This window comes from Archocentrus centrarchus, chromosome 8 (assembly GCF_007364275.1).
Source record: "Archocentrus centrarchus isolate MPI-CPG fArcCen1 chromosome 8, fArcCen1, whole genome shotgun sequence".
Classification (NCBI taxonomy): Eukaryota; Metazoa; Chordata; class Actinopteri; order Cichliformes; family Cichlidae; genus Archocentrus; species Archocentrus centrarchus.
The window spans coordinates 3955308-3976556 of record NC_044353.1 but is presented as its reverse complement, the minus strand read 5'-3'; the positions used below and the strand labels follow the sequence as shown (position 1 = coordinate 3976556).

Genomic DNA, 21249 nt, shown 5'->3' with positions numbered 1-21249 from the left:
AATCATAAAGTGCAGCTGGCGGCGGCAGTCCTGCTGCTGCGAGCGTTCGGGTCTCTCTAATCTGAACTTGAAGCAGGTGGAGAGCTGGTTCAGGTGCCCTACATCAAGCTCGCTGAAGCTGCTGTCGCCAGCTGCAGTCTGTGGCAGCGGAGTGTAAAAGCAGCGGATTTATTTTTAATAATTCATTTTGGAATGATTAAATCCATGCCGCTTGCCACAAACAGAATCTAAATGTATGGGGAACACTGACAGCTAGAAGAGCTCAGAGAGTTCACATGAAGATACGCTATACTGCCAAACATATTCACTCACTCACCCGGATCATTGGATTCAGGTGTTCACTTCCGTGGCCACAGGTGTATAAACCAAGCACCCAGGCATGCAGACTGCTTCTACAAACATCAGTGAAAGAATGGGTCGCTCTCAGGAGCTCAGTGAACTCCTACGTGGTCAACTGTTAGTGGGATTATAGCAAAGTGGAAGTGATTGGGAATGACAGGTGTAAAAATCACAGAGCAGGGTCTGTGGATGTTGAGGCGCGTAGTGCGCAGAGGTCACCAACTTTCTGCAGAGTCGATCACTGCAGACCTCCAAACTTATGTGGGCTTCAGATCAGCTTACCTGTGCTCTGGTCCCTGATTCCCATCTTTTCTCCCTCTCTTTTTTCTTCCTTGCTCTTTTTTTCCTGCCTGTCAACCCTGACAATATCATATTACACATACACTCATGTAAATATAAATTATAGAGCTCATATTGGGAAGCACAACAGTGCATTCAGATCATGATTCTGACCCAGTAAAAGCTGCCAGGCTTTAAAGAAACGAAGGAAAAAAAAAAAAAAAAACAGTAACACAACACGCTAAAGTTGTGACACTCACGACACTCACGAACAGACAAGATGGGCCTCGTCTCCGGCTCCGATCGACCCCGACACATGACGTCGTCGTCGTCTGAATACTCGGATGTGGAGTCGCTCTCGTTAACCTGTTGAGGACGGCAGCAGAGTGTGAGTTCCTGTTTTCCTAATTTCTCAACACAAACAACAGTCAGTTTACAAGCTATTAACACCGTGTTTATCTGCTCTGTGTGTGACACACAGGAAGGTAACATCTGGAAATTACAAGCAACAGCTGGGAAAACCTGTGGATGATGGAGGCGCATCGCACCAATCACGTGCCCACAGATTCTCTGCAGATTAATGTCAGTTAAGTGTCAGCGACGGTCAAATCTGTGGGTGAATTAATAAGTGACGGAGGAAAACGAGGAGATGAGGAGTGACAGCAGGTAACGACTGCGTGACAAACAACAAACATGTGGTCACACACAGAAGCCGGCCTTACAGCGGGAGATCAAGATCCAGGATTTAATCACTCCTATTTTTAACGGCCTGTGCGTGTTCATACATGCTTTCATTCACTCAGAACTGATCGATTCTATTCTGTTGGTCTCCACGTGTCATTTACAGCATGATGTTAGCCTCACGTCACTGGTTACTTAGTTTCAGGACATTTTCACACCTATAGTTTGTTTTACTCTGGTCCAAATCAGCTGATGGAGGGTTTACATTAATTTTACAGCTACTTTCTAGCCTGCAGTGGCCGCTTGTGTACTCTGCACATCTATGGTACCCTGCCGCATCCCAGAATGCAAAGCATATGTGGCTATGGGAAGGTGTTTAGCTCAAACATGCAGTGTATACCTGGTATTTGGGAACCGGACCAAGACCACCTCCTCCAAAGGGTCTCAGTGTGGTTGTTTTTTGGTCCACACCTGAGTGAAATTACTGCACCGAGGGGAAATGGATTTAAATGTTTAAATGGATTTAAACTGAGTGTATAGGTGTGAGAACACCCTTAGCATCAGTCAGATCACCTGACTCAATCCTCCTGGTGGTTCCCAAATCTTAAAATTAAAGCAAAAGGTGAATCACACTTTTTTAGTTGCCACCAGAGCTTTGAAACATCCCAGACCTGACTAAACACCAATCAATGCTTATGACCCACTTCCTCAACCTAGCTTCAAATCCAGCTGCAGCTGAGATGTATTTATTATTTTATCTTAATTACAAGCAAACAATGACTTATTCATTGTTTATTATATATGCAGTCATGCTTTTAGTTTATAAATACTGCAATTCAAATATCAAAGAGGAGGAAAAATATAAACTATATAGAAAACAATGAAAGCAAATATAATAAAAGGCATCAGTGTAGCAGATAGAGTCAGTTTAAATACAGCAGGTGCATCCACAGTGTTAACTGATTAAATAGGATCAGTTTGTCTGTAAAAGCTTCTGCAGACTGTTCGGTTTGTGTGGGGCGTATTGAAGCTAAGCCACTTTTCCAGTTTAAACATTAACATGATGATTTTCCAGAATCAAATATTAGCAGGCCATGGCTTTATTATCCCTGCTGAAACATTCTGCTGAAATCCTCCTAAAATACCAGCAGAGGGCAGTCACATCACCCCAGCCAGTGCCAAACATCATTTAATCGCTGGTCCGAAGATGCAAAACAGTTATTAGACTTTCTGAGCAGCCTGTCAGAGTCTCCAGGCCTGCTGTATAATCCCACCTCACTGGGAAAAAAACAGAACAGTCCTGCTTACAGGGCTCCTATTTAACACTTCTCTTAATAAAAAAGTAACTGATTAATAACATATGGTATCTGACAGCTGGTTTTTTTTGTTGTTGTTTTTTTGTCTTGGAAACAAAATATTTTGGTGTTGAACTGCAAAGGAGTCAGAGTGGGTTTTGTGGATTAAAATAAGGGATTTGTGTTGACTTAAAGCTTGCACTAAGTCTGCACTAAGTTTGGATTTTACAGCTGCTGTAAAATTCCTGAACTGTCAAAAACAGGTAGAAAATTAAGAGTTAAGGCCATAAAGATGTAAAATACAAAGAAGGTTACCAGCAAGAGTGAAAGGGAAGGTTTACAAGACGGTAGTGAGACCTCCTGTGATGGTTTGGAGATGGTGGCACAAAGACTGAAGCATTTAAGATCTTCATTGGGAGTGGCCAGGATGGACAGTATTAGAAATGAGTACATGAGTACAAAGTTAGAGAGGCTGAGATGGTTTGGACATGTGCAGAGGACGGATAGTGGATATACTGGACAAAGGATATTGAAGATAGAGCTGCCAGGCAGGAGGAAAAGAGGCAGACCACAGAGAAGATTCACAGATGTAGTGATGGAGGACATGCAGAGGGTTGGTGTGACAGAGGAGGATGCTGGGATAGGGTCAGGAGGCAGATGATCCACTGTGGCGCCTCCTAAAGGGAGCAGCCAAATGAAGAAGAAGTGTTCAGTGTTACTACTACATAAATTTGCTATTGGAAGAGTTGAAGATGATGGTATTATTCAGTTAGCTTAGTGCCCCCTAAATGTCTGTGGTACTGAAAAATGAAGCCCATGCCAAAGTTCAGTTCAACTAATGTCGACGGATGGATGGACAGATGGACGGGCTGGCTACTTTGACAGGCATCCTGAAAGAAGCAGCTGTAGCTGCTAGAGGTCTGCTGGGCTTCACCTCAGCTGACTGAAGCCCTGAACTGGACCTCTGGATCATATTTGTGCTGTTGGAGCCTTTTGGAGCATCTGCCCAATAATATTGCTGCTGTGTGCTTCTAGTATCTTATTAGTCTGTTCTGGCACTAATCAGTCTGTTTCTGTGTGTTGCATCCATATGCACTGTTAGCACACCACCTCTCATCCAAATATGGTAACTTTAAAAAACAAGACCCATCACCGATGGGGGATATCCTCCTGTGATCAATGAAAATATAAAATAAATGTAGAAGGATAACATTACAGCTCCATTTCATAACAGAAATCTTTCAGCAGATGTTTGGTTAGCTTCTACAAAACTGTTTTACCCTAATTTGGAGGCCTTGCCCTAATTTTTTATCCAAATACTTTTAGTCACCCCTGGGTTAGCAAAGATATAATACACATTCCAGCAAAAACATGTTTTCAATATTAACAATACTCATTAAATCAATCAATAAAAACAGTATCACAGCATGCTATAAGAAACTGATATTCTGTGATTTTATATATTATATAATTTTTAATATTTCTACATATACTTCTGGGTAACCCCATCCTAGAACAGACACAAAGTTTCTATGGAAACAACTTAGAGAAAGTACTGCACTCTTGCACAAGGGTGTAAACTATATAATGTCTTTCTATTCATATAATCTATAACAACAAGCCAGACATTAATGTATAGTTACAAGGGATTCACATCATCACTGTTTACATTTGAGCAATATTGCTGACCAGTAGGTATGGCTTTAATATTGCTCAATGTAGCATCATAGTATGTACTATTTATGGCCAACATGATGGATGACGCTGAGCCAATCAAAAACTGGCATCACAGGCTAATCAATAGGCGGCAGACTGGCTCTTTACATGGAAGTTTCTCACTATCAGGCTCTGCCAGCTGTTCAATGACGGAGGTCAGCTGCTGGATATGGAGAATTCCCACTTTCTCCATTTCAGTCAATAATGGTAAAGTAGGTATAGCCAATAACACAGCACTATATGATCATATGATTAGGCTAAGCCAATCAGGCATGAGAAAGATGCTGCATATCATTAGCATGTATTATCATAGCATTAGCAGCCATGTTTACTCTCCACTTCATTTGATTAAAAACAGCCTAAGTGTACAAAGGGTCATAAACATCCAGGAATATGAATATTGTCTTGCACACCTTTGAAGAGTAAAGAACACGTATGCCAAATTTCATGGTTCAACTCTTTGTAGTTTTGGAGTCTATAGATGGGAAAGTTAAAGCCTCATGAATGGATGGACGGTATGACGACAATATCCTCCTGCTTTATTTTGTGCAGGAGAATAAAAACAATGTGGTAATAACCAAAACACTGATGCTGAGGCCAAAACCAGCGGGTGACGTTACATAGGCAACAATGTTGAGCAAGCCTTAAAACACATCATCTACAAATGAAATATACAAGAAAAATATTGAAGTTTAAAAAGATTCTAAGACCTAATTTTTCTTTATATTAATTTAAGACTTTTTAGCAGGAACCCCGTGAGTCCTTCCTGACAAACATACCCTGATGCAAACTCAACAGCAGGTAATGCTGAGTATTCTCTAGTTTTTGCAATATAAACTCATTTTGAACCTGACGTTAAAAAAAATAAAATAAGCCTATATTGTGGTTAATAGGCTTCAGTCATGCAGAGGGAAATAAAAAACATTCAGCAGCTCTCCTGTTTCCATTAGATGGGAGGAAAATGCTGAGGAGTACAGCAGCAATGAATCACGGCTGAGTGTCTGAGGCTCACTTCGAGCCGGGCTATTGTCCTCGGGCTCATAACTCCTCAACTGGAAACCCACAGGCATTAAGCAAGATGACTTCTGTACCCAGGGAGAAACAAAAAAGCAAAGGCCGAGCCATCTGGAGTACAAAGATTTTTTTTCTTAGGCAAAGTAAAAATGATTTAAGACTCTGTTGTTTCCTCTGGTAATCAGTATCGTTCTACACCGACGGCTTCATCCAAATTGGGTTTCTTACAGACGGGTGGCAAGAGGCGCATTTCAGTTGTGCTCAGATTGGACAATAAAACAACAGCAGCCTCCTAAATAAAAAATAAATAAATAAAACAGCTCCCTTTTAAAAGAGAATTTTCAGGCTTTAAACTTTAAATATTCTATAGTCAAGTGAGTTTTACTGGCAGAGAAACTAAGAGTCATTGTGTCTATAAAGAAGTTCAAAAGTCCATGTGGTGATAAACTTCGGCTCAAATAAGGAAGACGTCAGCTGTGTTTAAAGGTCACGAGCCTCTCAAGCCCGGCTGCTGCTCTCAGTGGGAAAAGGGTAGGATCTGCATTTATTCCCACATCAAATGAGTATTTATCAGTGGACACTTTCATTATCATCACAAAGCTATAATGTGCGGTAAAGTTGTCACTTCTATTGATGATTTCTGCATCTCTTTGGCATCACAATCACAAATTTAATCTGCCTTTGCTCAAGCAGTGCTCAATCTAAAGAGATGTTTTAAAAATCTTAATTGATACAAATGGCCAGAATAAAAGAGGAAACTACACATATTTCTGTCAAATAAGGTTACAAAGCCTTATTCTGCAGTCACACTAGAAAAAACAGTGGCTGGAGGCAGTGACACAGCCAAAATTACTGCGACTCTGTGCAATGAACTTGCAATCCTGTTTCTTCCTAAATGGTAAATGCAACTTTGCTGCATCGAGAGGCAATAAAACAACAATAAGAAAGTCAGTCTGCTATCAGTTTACAATTGAATGCTGTCAAGTTGGCAACTTCATGCAATTTGTCTGTGATAATATGACGACTAAGTGGGTGAAAACTGCCAATTTGTTGCCATCGACATAAGCAGAAATTCACACCAACTAATTATATTCAGTCCAGCCAGAACCTCAGACCTGAAACAGAAATTCCTCCACAAATAGTGATGCAGTTGCTGCAGTATGCTGATCAAACTGCAAAATGGCACAGGGACTCAGCAGCCTTGCTTTTATATGGGACTAACCAGAATACAACCAGCTGATAGAGTTCCTTGCTGAGCTGCGCTCATCAGTGCAGACCGACTCAGATTGATTGCAATGTGTTGGCCGTTTGTCTGCACTCACCTTCGCGAACCTGTCTGAAGTGACTGCAGTCAGTCTGAGTTGGACTGCAATTGTTTAGCCAGGTTGCCTCCTACCAGGCAACCTGTGCAATCACCTCGCAATCAAAAGTGGTCACCCAGAGGTTGAGGGTGTTGCATGCTCAAACTCTGGGTGACCAATTACTTGCAACTGGATGCCAAATGGGAAAAAGTTCACTGGGCAACCACCGATTTTTCCTATTTGCCATCCTATTATTACTCGGTGAGACTGAGCCATTATCATCTTTACGTTATGCACACCAGATGTCCTTATGCCTGTAGTCAACCCCCAAAAGCCCACTGTGAGGCAGAAAACAGCTCATTTGACTGTTATGTGTCTCTCTTTTGTCTCTGGTAGATTTGTATCAGTCTCTCTTGTAAAACTCTTCTACGTCAGCATCCGGTCAGAAAAATTGTTCACTCTGAAAATATTTCACAAGTTTCAAATGATCAAGTTCTGCTTCAACATGTCAGAATGAGACCTTAACTAGAAACATCCCTGCACTGCTTTTAACCGTTAAACATTACTTCCACTTTCCTGCAGGCTCTGCAGACTAAATGTTTGCTAAATGTCTTAATAAACTCGCCTGACAGGGAGGAATAATTTACTTCTTTAATATTTGGTTTGTCTGACACACAATCAGTTCAGCCAACATCTTATTAAAAAAAAGATATTTACATATAGAGTAAGAGTCTGCTCCTTCTGGCACTTTATTATCTCACCTCTTCCTGCTCTCTCCTCTTCCAGCGCAGCTGAGCGTTGGCGGCTGCCATCGCCTCGATCACGAAAGTGGTGGTCATGTAGCTGCAGAGAAGATGATAATCAACTTAACAGAGGATAATTATAATGACACAGACGCTGAAATAAAGTATGAGCCATTATCACTTTCCTGCCAACGATTTTCTACAATGTTCCAACAGGGAAAACCTCTTTTTTTTTTTTTTTTTTTTTTTTTTAATCCCTCATCAGGCCGGCTATGAAAATAAAAGTGGCAAGATTCTGTAAATACCAAATATGGGATTTTTAATAAGAAGGTTATGGAAAGTTTCATGAAAAAATGGTTTGAAAAGTATTTTTATGGAAAACCTGAATAAACAGTGACTGTCTCTACATCAGGCCATACCTTAAAAACTGTACCATTCCGATATTTGGCGCAGGTTGGGATCCAATCCTGACTCCAAATAGTGGATCCGGTATCAGTGACAACGGGCTGAACTATTCATTTCATATTCATGTCATCCTGTGTTTACTACACTATGTGTCAGCAGCAGCAGTTACTAGCAGGACGAGTAGCATGATGCAGAGGAATCAAAGTCATTTACTCATTTCATATTTATTTGCCCAAAAAGTCCCTTACGATTAAAATCTCTTTTTCAAGGCCGACTGCCAAGAAAGCACTTCATTGAGGTTTCAAAATTTATAAAATAAACAGAAAAAAATGAAGAATATCAGAACAAACAAGTAAAATAATAGAAAAAGCAAAGTCCAGCTTAGGAATAACAAGCTTGGAAAGCTCTGAACTCTCTCAGACAGACAAAAACATTCAGCTTCGGTGTGTCCCGAAAGTTGCTCCGTGACCAGGGCGCAAAATAACTTTGTTCTACCAAGGTCAGGAAAAATAAAATATCCTGGCTCCTCCAGCACAACGTCTCCATTTTAAGAAGACTCCTAAAGAGGAGCCAAAAAGCGGAAAGAAAATCATAGCAGCTGTTTGTGAGAAGTTTCACAAATAATAAAAGAAAAGTGTTTCACACCTGCTGCAACAATGTTCGCTCTCACACTCTCGTTATATTCGGCTTTATTTATACTTATGCTAAAAAGTATCTATGAAAGGTGTGTCTGCAATTTGTCTACATTTGATTTAAAACACCCCGAAAACGACTTAGAGTTTACAGCAACACAAACCAAGAAAAATAAAGTCGTCTTGGCTCAAAACACGGAGTGATTTTTGTAATTTCTCCCGTCTCTGTCTGCTCCACTCCGTGTGTGAGGAGGTGCACTCACAGCGAGACTGAGAGCTGGGAAACGAGGAACTCGCATGACCATAAACAACCACAGCAGAGACTCTCACGCTGAGCTGAAAGTTTTAGTCCTGTCACCGATGTATTTATTTATTTATTTATCTATTTATTAAAACCTGTCCCGTCCGGCAGCTTAAGCAAGCAAAATTATTGCTCTGTTGTCAAGAGGAGCCGTGTTGTATTTATCTTCACTGATATCCATGTTTACACTGTTCCCGGTGAACGCAAGACAGAAAAACAAGGCAGAGGTGGAAGCTGGAAGACTTTTATCATTAAACTGAGGTTGGATCAGAGCAACACTCACCTCATAAATCCTAAAAAGGTGATGAGCGCTAAGCTGACCACCCACCCAGCTTGAGCGAAGGCTTTGGGCATCGTCAGAGCTCCAGTTCCCACAATCAGGTTGAACATATACACCAGCCCCACCTGGAGAAAAAAAATCATGGAAGGTGAAGGCATGCAACAGTGCGCCCCTGATAAATATAACAATTCTACAAACACCTTTTCATTTCACTACCACACTGACTCAATTTCTCCACAGGTAATCTAATATCTCCCAATATTATCTAATAATATTAGAAGATATTATTAGAAACCATTAATGATTTATTTAATTTTCCCAAGCGGAAAACCTCAGGCTGCACAGTATCAGTTGCTCCTCAGCACCCTGGCTGATACAGATCAAGCTGCTGGATGGAAGAATGGGCCACTGTCAAAGGAGACAGCTGGGCTTAATTGGGCAGCACTTGCACTATCAGATAGCTGAGTGCTTTAATCATTCAAGGCTTTCACTTCCTGGGGGGAGGAGGAGAAGAAGAAAAAAAAAGGCTATCTGACCAGCAGAGCTGACTCTGTGGCAACGTCATGCTGAAGTAAGCAAAGTCAGGGACTTACAAAATGAGCTGTCACACTGAGTCCAGGCCATAAAGAGGCCTGGCGTGAGTTAAAGAAGAAAAGAGGATGTAGACGCATCATTTAAGCTTCCTCTTTATTTACTGCTGCACTTTAATACACACAACTTCTTCTTACAAAAGATATTTGGTAAGCTATTTTCACCAACAGTCATCTCAAGGTGCTTCATTTGTAAGAATATTAGAGAGAGAACTCGAACAATGAGATGATCCCCTATGAGCAGCACTGTGGTGGCTGCAGACAGGAAGAACTCCATCTTAACATGAAGAGACCTCCAACAGAGGTGGGATCAGGGAGGAAAGAGGAGAGAGAAAAGAGGAGCATACAGAGACCAACAACAACAAATAGTACATATAAACATATTGGGAGTGAAAAGAAGGGAGTGGAGGAGAGGTGTTCAGTGCATCATGGGAAGTCCGCCACAGCACGAGGTATCAAAAAGGAAAGTTTTAAACCTAATCTTTAAAGTAGAGACTTTGTCTGTCTCCTGAACTCAAACTGGGAGTTTGTTCCACAGCCTGAAAGCTGAAGGCTTTTAGAAATGCTGGGAACCACAAGTAAGCCAGCAGTCTGAGAGCGAAGAGCTCTTTTAGGATAATATGATGTTATGAGGCCTTCAAGATATGATGGCCTGTGATCAGGGCTTTGCATGTGACTGAAAAGGAGCCAATAAGGGAGAAATATGCTCTCTCTTTCTTGTCCCCATTGGTTCCCTCACTGTGGCATTTTTGACCAACTGAAGGCTTTTCAGAGAGCTTTTAGAAGTGCCTGATAATAAAGAATTTCGACAGTCCATCCTACAAGTAACATGGACTAGTTTTCTTTAGTTTTTAAACACAAACTAACTTTTTAACTCGAGAGAGGCATGTGGTCCAAAACAACTGAGGAAGGTCAAAGATACTGCAATGCCAGCATTTTTACAGAGCTCTGTCAAGCAGCTAAGCACGTGCTTGACCTTAAAAGAACATGACATTGAAGACATGTTGAGCTCAGCAATTTTAATCTGATTTTTTCTCAAATTTTGGGGAAAATTTCCAATCCTTAGATCCTACAGTGAGATGATGTATTTTGTTCAACTTTTATCCAAGTGTAATGTGACTGAAGGAGGAAAACATATCAGAGTTTTTTTCAAAATGTACAATGAGGAGGTAAAAGCAGGGCTAAATCACAGCTGTCTGTTTGGTGACTGCCCTTAACGCCAGCTGAGAGCATTTGCTGTAAAGAGCTCTGAGGTCAGTGCGTGGCTCAAACTATTGTTTTATAATAAAACAGATTCCACTAAGAGCATTTCTAAAGATTAATACCCACCACCATCATACAGTCCTCTAATTTTTTTAATCCGGGTCAAGTAAATCATCTGCTGGCTGCATCCATCTGAGTAACTCATTCTCACTTACAGGCTCAGGCTCACAGCCATAGGTTAGCTGTCAGAGCCGATGGCTTACTGCCCAGCAGGAATATGTCTAATGTCCCAGCTTTCCTTAAAGCGATTTTCACTCACTATCTGAGCGCGTTTGGAGTCCTTGTGGAACAAAAGTGTCGGCGCTGCTTTTGTGTTTAGTTGTTCTTATAACGAGCTGCATCTTTGCGCTCCTTCAGTGACTAAACTGCATCAGGACAGAAGAGACGACAATACAGACGCGACTTTTGGAAGTCCTCTTCATCCGCAAACTATTTCCCTCCATTCGCCTCTTCTTATCAAGAAAGCTGTCAGTAACATCACTTCCCTTGTTTCCTTTCCACACCGTGTTAAACATTTAAACAATATCTCATGGGTTTGTAACAGTGTCTTAGTAAAAGAGGCTGTTTAAAGCGCACGGAGGACATCGAGGGTTCGTTTCAAATATTCAAAGAGAAACTGGGAGTTAACTCCTGTATGTTGGATACTTACAAATGGGGAGTAGGGCTCCCCTGTGTCTGTAATTCCACCTGCCATGGTTGGCGTCTCTGGTTCTCACCTGGAGAGAAAAGACAGCCAGGTAGTTGAAGCCTGTTGCGTTAATGCCATAATGCCAACAATTAGTTCAACTATTTTTAAAAAAGGTTGTAATTCAACTCAAAGTGCTACATTTCTTTTTTACGTGCATGGTATCAGAACCCCAGTACCTTATAGTGGGTGTCACTTTGGTTTCATTTAGCGGAGTTTATTAATTTAAATGAGCTTACATTTGCCAGCTGACAGCATCCGCTAGTCAAGACTAGCACAACTATCACTTATGAATCACATTATAAAATATCACCGATAAAATTAGTCAGGTTATCATGCAGCTATCTATCCACACAGGTGACGTTACTGGGAACGAAGGTAAACACTGCTCACCTCCCTCCTCTCTGGTATGTATTGCTAATTTAGCTGCAAAGCTAGCAGGATGCTCGGGAACAAATCTTTACTCGCTAGCCGGATAAAACGCACTTCTCCCGCCTAGCCAGCATGGGCTGCTCCGCCTTTAGATGGCAGACTGGAAGTCGGGGCGAAAAGGAAATTTGAAACGCATTTCTAAAGGTAAATGCGGCTCTAACGCGAAGCTAACTTCGGCAGTAAACTACCCGAACCAGCTGACCTGCTCCCGCACGAACCAGTCAAATTAAAACTACCGCTTTCGCAAACACACGTTTCCGGTACTTACCTTCAAAGTAAAAGCTACTCCACACTAAATGCGACGCACTCCGATGGCCGGAAAAGTAACGCTTTTATTTTGAACATTTTGTCCCCTCTTAATATAGTTAACTTGACGCTCCTGCTTTAAAATTGGGTAAAATTTGACTGCAAGGTTTACAGTTGAATACTACATATTATTATCATTAAATATTTAAGGTAACCTTTAGTTGACATTATATTTTTATAACTAAAGGCTGTTTGAACCAGCAAATATTTACATGCTGTTCAACCCGCCCCTCCGGACTGCCACGGTTTTCAATATGAGCGACCCTTCTCTCAGCATGTCCTGTCATATGACATGTACACGTGTACGTGTCATATGACACGCACACCTGTCTGTAGTATAAAAGACCCTTTTTTTGTTTCTTTTATTGGCGTTAGGGATAAATGTATCAAGCAAATCACATTTGGTGCAAAATTGCCACAGCTGCCAAAATGAACCATTTAATAATATAATAATCACTTATATTCAAGATGCAGAATAACAGTGGAGCTAAATGTGTTACCTGAAAATTCTCTGTAATGTAATTCTGTCCACAAACTGAACCAACACAGCTTTTTAGGGCTATCAGAACAGTAGCCAGAGGTCTTTACAAAGCTTTTCTGGGTGATTCAGGGTTAACCCTGGGTTTTCAGGGTTATGAAGGAAGTTCACTTTTTACTGGGGTACATCACCACAATAACTTATGCTGCAGATCATCCAACAGGTATGAAAACTCTGACTACTGACCAACCAATACTCTACAATTGCTGGGAGGTCCCTCTGCGACCTCTCCACACAGACAGTAGGAGGCTCTAAAAGTTTATGAGTCTTTCTCTGAGAAGCATCATTAAAAAATAAAGCTTCTTAGAAGCAACTTCATTCCTTGATTTTTTTTTTTTTTTCTTGGCTTGCTTGCTACACCACTCTGCATTTAAGCATTAGTTATTATTCATCTCTGGCTCTCTTTAGCTGTGTATCTTTTGTCCTGCCTCCCTCCCCTCACCCAGAGGTTTCATCCTGTTAAAAGGGAGTTTTTCCTTCCCACTGTCGCCAAGTTCTTGCTCACAGGGGGGTCGTTTTGATTGGTGAGAGTTCTCTGCAGTCACTGTAGGGTCTTTACCTTACAATACAAAGTAGCTTGACTGTTGTTGTGATTTGGTGCTATATAAACAGAACTTGATTGAATTTAAATAATGACACTGTTAAACCATCTCAAAAGACAAATGTATATATTATTGGAGTGTGTGTGTGTGTGTGTGTGTGTGTGTGGGGGGGGGGGGGGGGGGGGGGGTCAATTAAAATGATAAATTAACAGATTCATTAATGTAACTAAATATGGAAGATTTATCCAGGCAATGGGACCATAAAGACAGCTGAACAAGGGTGGCGCTGGTCCAGTTCCTTCACTGGTCACTTGTTCTGCAGAGCAGTATTTGATATTTGATGCAGCCAGGTTTAAGTGGTCCAGCAGACTGTAGTATGAGCAGTCTGAAGTCTGACTGCTGGAAAACCCTGCTGAGAAGAAGAAATCCTTATAGACAGTGCAAACACATGACCCCAAATGTCTTTAACTAATCCAACAAAACCCCAGAAAGAGCTCCATTCTAACATTTCTGAATGTTACAATCAATTTAATCTTATAGCTCACCAGTTCAAGAGGGAAAAGCTGGAGGCCTGAGGGCAGCCGTGGCTGTTTGTCTTCACTGCAGTCTGAGTAAACCCTTCTGCACTGGGGAGCTGCTTGCATAAAACATGTTAATACAATACTGTGGATGAAATCCATATATTAAATGAAGTGAACTGTTATATAAAAACCTTCTCTTTGTACCTGTGTTCTGTTTAAAGGGAAATGTGACTAATCACCTGTGCATTAGTATTGTTGGCTGAGTCACCACAAATAGATCTCATTATAAGATCAGGTGGGAATGGAAAGGTTTCCAGTGAGAACAATGAGTTGTGGGCTGCGCAAACACCGCCGGCCCGCCTGTGTGCAGTGTCTCCTCCCCGGGCTGTCCTTACCACCTTACCTTGAGTTGTCTCATCAAGTTCTTTGAACTGAAAGGCTGAATGGTGCTGCTGTTCTCTGCCACATTGTTATGCCAGTGTGTTTGTTCATCTTCTTCGCAGTTGCCCGTAAAAAGTTGTCCTGTAAACCTGTTCACCTGAGGAGTTTTGCAGTTACCACCAGCCACTCCCACCTGAACTGGTTAGGAAAGGATCCACACTCCACCTGCCTACAAACCCACCTGTTTTCTGTCAAAATAATTTTCTAAAGCCATATTTTGACATTCATCAAATATTAAAACTGAGATTTCTCCACTCAAAGATTTAAAATCACAATAACTGTTAAGGATACTGGAAGGTTTTTAGGCTGTAAATATATTTGTGTTGATTTCAGAGCTTTGCTTTATGTTCCTTAGTCACACAAACAGTCTGTGATTCAAACATAAAAGGCTGGGAAACCTCAACTTTAAATGCAGATGTTTTATTTCATATGTGAAGAAGCTAACGAACAACAACAACAGTTACAAATGCAATTTAATAATCAATCAACAGTTAAATCATTCGGTTGATCCTGTGAGGTGTGAACATAAGTGCTGTCCAGCACCAAGTACTTTCAGTCTGTTTTTATTGTATTTTATTTAAGATTTTCATGCTGCAGTTTTCCGTTGACCTTAACCTGCTCTCTCCACGCTGTAGACACAGGTCAGGACTCCACCCTCACACATCCTCCATAGATGCAGGAGTCTTGTTGAAGTGACGCAGTCTTCACACACAAACCTCACCTCTCAAAATTTGGGACATTTTATATCATTTTGAGTCCGAAGCTGCTGCAGGGGCAGCCGCTGAAAGGTTTTACAAAAATGCCAACATCAAAATAAAAACTGTCACATCCATGTGAAGTAGCTGCCTCACAACCACCTGTACCTCACATCAAATGTGTAACATAATTTATACAAGACTGTAATTCCATGAATCGTGTAAGAGACGGATGTAGAGGTCCAAACTGTTCACTGTGTTGGGAAATGTCTGGATGGCAGCATCCAGTCAAACAGAGTTTTAGTGACTGATCCAGCTGAATGAGTGATGTGTATGTGATGATAAGCTGCACTCATTACTTTAGATTTAAAAAAAAAAAAAATACAACTCTTTATTGAAACTTAGCCACAGTTTCATATTTATTCTGCATTTAGACGTTTATGCTTCCTTATTTATACTTCAGACTGCATTAAACACTTTCTAAGTGTGCGCTGGCAGATGATCACACAGCGTTTAGTCTGGTCCACCAACTCTGAATCAAATCAGTTTTTGAATCCATGATAAACACATGAAGACCAGAAACAATGCAGAAACAATTAAATATAAAACAAAGAACACACGATCTGTGATTTCGGCCAGTCTCCTGCAGCACCCACGCTTTTTGTCCTTGTCCCGTCTTTCGGCTTCCTTTCGAACTGCCCTCACTTCCTCCAGGATTAATTTCAGAAGGTGGCGGTTATCGGGAAGGTAACACCTCCCTGCTTTGACCTGCTCTTTCTCTCCAGCTTCAGCAGACTCTGTGTGGGACATGGAAGAGATCATTCATCTGAATGAGCTGCAACAACTTTCCTGGTTCACCTGATTTTAAGAGGTCTTTCTCCTCCTCACTGGCCTTTGTGTTAGTTTCTTTATTCTCCTACAAACATACCTGTGAGATCGCTCACCTCCAGCTGAATATCCTCATGGACACTTACAGAGCTTTGAGCCTTCTCACCACAAAAACCATCAAAATCGATTAAGAAGGTGATCAGCATGGCCTCCAGGACACTTATCCCCACCAGGGTGAAAACTCCAACACAGTACATGGCTAGAAGAGACATTACCTGTCAGTTTGTATTGTTACTAAAACCACTCTACCTCATTAAAACCTCAGGTCTGAGACCTGCGTGGCTGCTCACCCATCATTGGCAGGTTCTTTTCAGTGGAGGGCAACATGTCCTGAAGAATTAGCAGTAAGACGGAGATGGAGAGGAGTAAGGTCACTTTGAAGCTCAGCTTTTCGCCTCTGGCCTCGTTAATGAAGAAGGAAGCCAAGTCCAGGACCAGGAAAAAGAAAAGCGGCATGATGAAATTTATGATGTACAGCAATGGCTTCCTCTCCACTATAACCTGTAAAACAATCAGAGAAAAACTGAACATGTGGGGAAAGGCTGTCATTGAAACATCCCTGCAAATGTTTTCTTACCATGTATTTAAGGGTGCTTCTGGCTGTAGGCTCATCGAAAATGATCAACCTTTTGAGGTCCCACTCTCCCATTGTAACCATGGCCTCCTCTGAGATTTTACTCAGGACTTTGTCACTGTTGAAGGTTCCTAAATGAATAGCGTCCTCTACGATAAGAAAAGTATGAAATTGTTACATCAGTTGCTCCGGAGCTGACCTGTATGTTTTCCTTTCAGTGACTCTGGTATAATTTACCCTCGGAGCTCATTGGTGAAAAGGTGATGTTGCAGTATTGCGTATCAAAAGGAAACATCATGAGATCGAGCCTGCAGGTGTAGGTCAGCCGCTGCCGTGCACTTGTGTACATCCAACCACTGGAATTCAGGATGACCAGTGGACTGTCCTGAATGCTCCCAGTATCAGAGACACTGAAGGGACAACAGCAGACACAGGAGGAGCGTGACAAATTAACACTCATCAGTATTATAACTTAAGATTTAGCACTGTATTGTGTGTAATATAAGAGCACCCCCCCATAAAGGATACAGTAAAGCAGGTGCTGCAGCCTCGCAGTGGCCTGGGTTCAGGTTTGCATCTGCTGCATCTCACTCACTCCCTCTCTGCCCCCTTTTCCTTTCTAATCCACAATGTCCTCGGCAACAGAAAAGCCTAAAATAAAAGTAAAACGCCAACAACTAAAGTCTGTACAACTATTTAATCTGATTGCAAACTCCCAGCCACTTGGTTGTCTGTCTCAGTGTACGCTGTCCCAGCTTGAATCTTACATCCTGCAACTACATGCTGGACAGTCTCTGGGGCACCTTTGCAAAGCCTGCAAACCTGGGTCCTGTCGGCTGTGTTGGACTCCTCCTTCTGTGGATCTGGTGCTTAGGGCCTGTTCTTGTGCTGCCAGGATCGGTGCCTCTGCGCTGTCCTTTAGGCCGGCTTTTTCTAGCCAAAGGTAGGACTTCTTCCTCTGTCAATGGTATGCATGGAGAGGCTTCCACAATACTGCCTCCTCTTTTTCATTATCACTGTCACTCTTGCAGCAGCTCATCTCAGGGGACCATCTTCCTCAATTATGCAGTGCCTGTCCTTCATGTGTCTTTATCATGGTTCCCGTTGGTCTCTGGGACACCCAGGAACTTTTAGGTGTCCTGTCTGTCCATTATTCTGCCTTCTGGCACCTCTAACTCATCAGTCTGTATCACCTCCCCTCTCTTTGGCACCCTTCAGCCACACTTATCCAGTCCTAATGACATCCCTACATCCTTGGTGTCGATCCTGGTGAGGCGTGTCAATGTCATGTTCCCTCCTGACATATAGCTCGATGTCATCCATATACAGGAAGTGGCCGATGGTCGCTTCACTACAGAATCTATATCCATTCTTTGTGAGGAGCTGGGTGGGGGGGTTAAGACCTGTGCAGGGATACCAAACCACCTTGTAGTACCAAGACTGGAGGCTGACGCGCTGAGGTCATCAGTGTACCATAAGCTTTGTATAGTGCCAAACACTCCAGCATGCTTTTATCCATCCATCCATCCATCCATCCATCCATCCACTTATCCTTTTTAGGGTCGAGGGGACTGAAACCTATCCCAGCTGCCATAGGGTGCGAGGCAGGCTACACCCTGGAAAGATCACCAGCCTGTCGCAGAACTAACACAATACAGTTTCAATCATGTTAATCAATTAATTAAGCTAAATTAAGTTAAGCTTATTTCTTGACAGCCAGCTTTCCTGAGCCTCCCTGTATGAAATTCCCCTTGAATAAAATCACAGATGCTCAAATGAATCTGCAGTTGTGTAATACTTACTCCTCATTGATTCTCACATCTGGGATCCACAGCATGGATCTTGGAACGGATATCTTTTTTATCCCACAAAACTCTGAAGAATTCCAAGTTAGGAATTCATTTGTCCAAGACTAGGAAAAGGAAAAGCTTGGATTTAAAAAGAGTTATGATAAGACAGGAACAGTGTGAGAGTTATAGTCATGAATGTAAACTTAAAAATGTCACTGAAGCTGATCTATTACTGATAACAGACCAAGGTTTCAGCACTGGCCCTCGAACTCAGCATGATGATTCTTACCGTGTACAGCCAGATGTGGTTTGTGATAGTTTGAGACTTCTCGTCCTGCAGACAATCAGCAGCAGTGAGGTCAGTGTTCATATTTACAGCTAACACACTTTCAGTTTGCTTGAAAGGATCAGATCAACCAAATTATAAAAACATACACTGCTCAAAAAAAATGAAGGGAGCACTTTTTATTCAGAGTTTAGCATCAAGTCAGCTGAACTTCTGGGATATTTATCTGATGAGTTGAGAAGTAGAGGGGGTGTTCACCAGTTTCAGCTGCTTTGCTGCTGATGAAATTAACAACAGGTGCACTAGAGGTTACACCACTGCATCCAACACTTTGCATTGTGCTTGTGTAAGTAAGGTTTGTAAGGCTTGGATACAGCTGCTCGGCCATGGAGTTTGGAGATTGATTCTGCAGAAAGTGGGTGACCTTTGTGCACTATGACCCTCAGCACCCGCTGAACCCGCTCTGTGATTTTTTACGTGGCCTACCACTTCATGGCTGAGTTGCTGTCGTTCCCAATCGCTTCCACTTTGTTATAATCCCACTAACATATTTAAAAATATAAATATTTAGTGGTGAGGAAATTTCACAGCTTGACTTGTTGCACAGGTATCATCCTATCACGGTACCACACTGGAATTCACTGAGCTCCTGAGAGCGACCCATTCTTTCACTGATGTTTGTAGAAGCAGTCTGCATGCCTAGCTGCTTGGTTTGCGGTCATGGAAGTGACTGGATACTTTTTTGTATTTAAACTGAGCACCACTCCTGAGAGTCCATATTCATAAAGGCACAGTACCAGATATTAACCCTAAAACATTTGAAGGACTTAGCTATAATTCCTATTAAGAAGTGCATCTTTCCCCTGGAATTTTGTTTTGTTTGTTTGTTTGTTACAAATCTGATGAACTGAGATGGACTGACTCATGTTTAGTTTTAGTTTAAAGACACTTACCACGTCTAAAATACCCAACAAAAACATGTCCAGCTGGACGAGGGTGGCCGTGGTCCAGTTTTTCGCTGGTCTCACGATTTGCAGAGCAGAATTTGATGCAATCAGGTTTAAGTGGTCCAGCAGGCTGTAGTATGAGCAGTCTGAAGTCTGACTGCTGGAAAACCCTGCTGGGAAAAAAATTAACAGACGAGCAAAATGTACGACCTAAACTTCAGAAATGGATCCAAATAAACCCCCAAAAATCAAATCAAATATTTAAATCAAAGGCGACTCTAAAAACTCACCAATTAAAGAAAGAAGAGCTAAAGTCCTCAGAGCGGTCATCGCTGTCTGCCTTCACCCCAATCCGAGCCAACGCTTTTAAACTGTAAAGCTGCTTACATAAAACAGAACAATACAATAGTGTGGACGAGAAATTAATATCCTTCCATTTTCTTTCAGTTCTCCAATTCAGGGAGAAATTAATATATTAAACAAATTTGTTCCTGCGTGCTGTTGAAAGGGAAATAATATTAATCACCTGTACATTAGTGTTGTTGGCTGGCAACTGGATCAAAAAGTCAACAACATCTGAGCATCAATCAGGAGAGAGTGGAAAGGTTTTCAGCGAGCAAACTCTTCTGGATGATTATTACATCTATGGACAACAAAAAATATGGCATATGGATATAAATTTTTTTAATTAAAATGCTTTAAAAGCCATTTAAAAGAGAGTCATTTCAACAATGGGCAGTGACCATCATCTAAACTTCATCCTCAGTTGTGGGATAAAAAGCTAATAATGAGACTTTACATTTCCAGCTATACTACATGATATAAACCAAGCAGTTATATCGTGTAATCTCCAACTTTATTCTCAGAGGTTTTGGACACTGTGTAACATGTAAATTTGTAAAATAGTTTAAAGGCAACATGTCAAATGCTGAAACTGAAATTTAAAAAAAAAATGCTCACCATGTTCAAATAAAATAAACCAGCTCTTGTTTATGCAGCTTTACCTGCAAATGTTTGAACGGTGATCAAATATTCTTGATTCTGGCTCTGCGTGTTACCAGTGATGAAACAATCAAGACACTTTTATCCAAGCGGCTCAGCAAAAATGCAACAACCACTGAGGAATTACAGCCATTTTTATACGCAGTCCCCGATTTTCAAGTGCTCAAATTAGTAATTGGCCAATACACTCAAACACTGTTTGGTGGCCCAGCGTGGCTCGTTATCATGTGCATTTCATTCATGTAAACTGTTCTTTCACAGTTATCACTGACAAAGGACTTTGGTGATAACATTTCAATGCAGCTGTGCCTTAAAGTCGAGTCTGCTGGTAGCAGAGCTGCTACTCTAGCAGCAGGAGCCCAGCTCAGGCCTCACTTTGAAGTGGTGAAATTAGACTTCCCAAAGCCTCCCCTGTAACCTTCTCATTGGCTTCCTTATTGTCCAGCCCAAAGTTTCTAAGTCCCTAAACACACTGGTCTAGAGTCCTGCTTTCAGCAGAGGTAGGAAGTAACAAAGTCCCAATACTATTTATTTTTCTGACAAATTTTTACTTTTACTCCCTACATTTTTACATAAATATCTGTACTTTCTACTTGTTACATTTTCAAAACAGGCTCGTTAGTTTAGTTTTGAGACATTTAAGGGAAGTTTTTATTTCACATCAGCAAAAATCACTCTGAGCCTAAATAAAGGGAACATAACACCAAAAATAACATCACCGAGGCTCGTCACATACAAGGAGATGAAAGAGGTAAAACCATAT

At 41.5% G+C, this 21249-nt stretch overlaps 2 protein-coding genes across 3 annotated transcripts in view; both read right to left on the bottom strand.

Annotated features, from left to right (window-relative positions):
• The window catches only part of tmem104 (transmembrane protein 104), a 73517-nt gene extending 61342 nt beyond the window's left edge, over positions 1 to 12175 (bottom strand). The window contains exons 1-5 of one of the 2 annotated variants that reach the window (XM_030736421.1): positions 11918 to 12175; positions 11489 to 11555; positions 8990 to 9111; positions 7387 to 7468; positions 879 to 984 (exon numbers count right to left, since the gene is read on the bottom strand). In XM_030736421.1, coding sequence (XP_030592281.1) covers positions 879 to 984; positions 7387 to 7468; positions 8990 to 9111; positions 11489 to 11533 — 355 coding nt within the window. In that variant the 5' untranslated portion in view covers positions 11534 to 11555; positions 11918 to 12175. The remainder of the gene's footprint in view (positions 1 to 878; positions 985 to 7386; positions 7469 to 8989; positions 9112 to 11488; positions 11556 to 11917) is intronic. The other variant, XM_030736422.1, reaches the window with a different exon arrangement.
• Positions 12176 to 15536: 3361 nt separating this feature from the next.
• On the bottom strand, positions 15537 to 19814 carry LOC115783885 (5-hydroxytryptamine receptor 3A-like). The gene is made up of 10 exons (XM_030734852.1): positions 19775 to 19814; positions 19491 to 19657; positions 18541 to 18585; positions 18264 to 18373; positions 16699 to 16871; positions 16465 to 16610; positions 16178 to 16388; positions 15924 to 16086; positions 15836 to 15886; positions 15537 to 15753 (listed from the first exon to the last, which is right to left on the bottom strand). Exons 1-10 carry the CDS (start codon positions 19812 to 19814, stop codon positions 15537 to 15539), a joined length of 1323 nt encoding a protein of 440 aa, XP_030590712.1.
• Positions 19815 to 21249: the final 1435 nt, after the last annotated feature.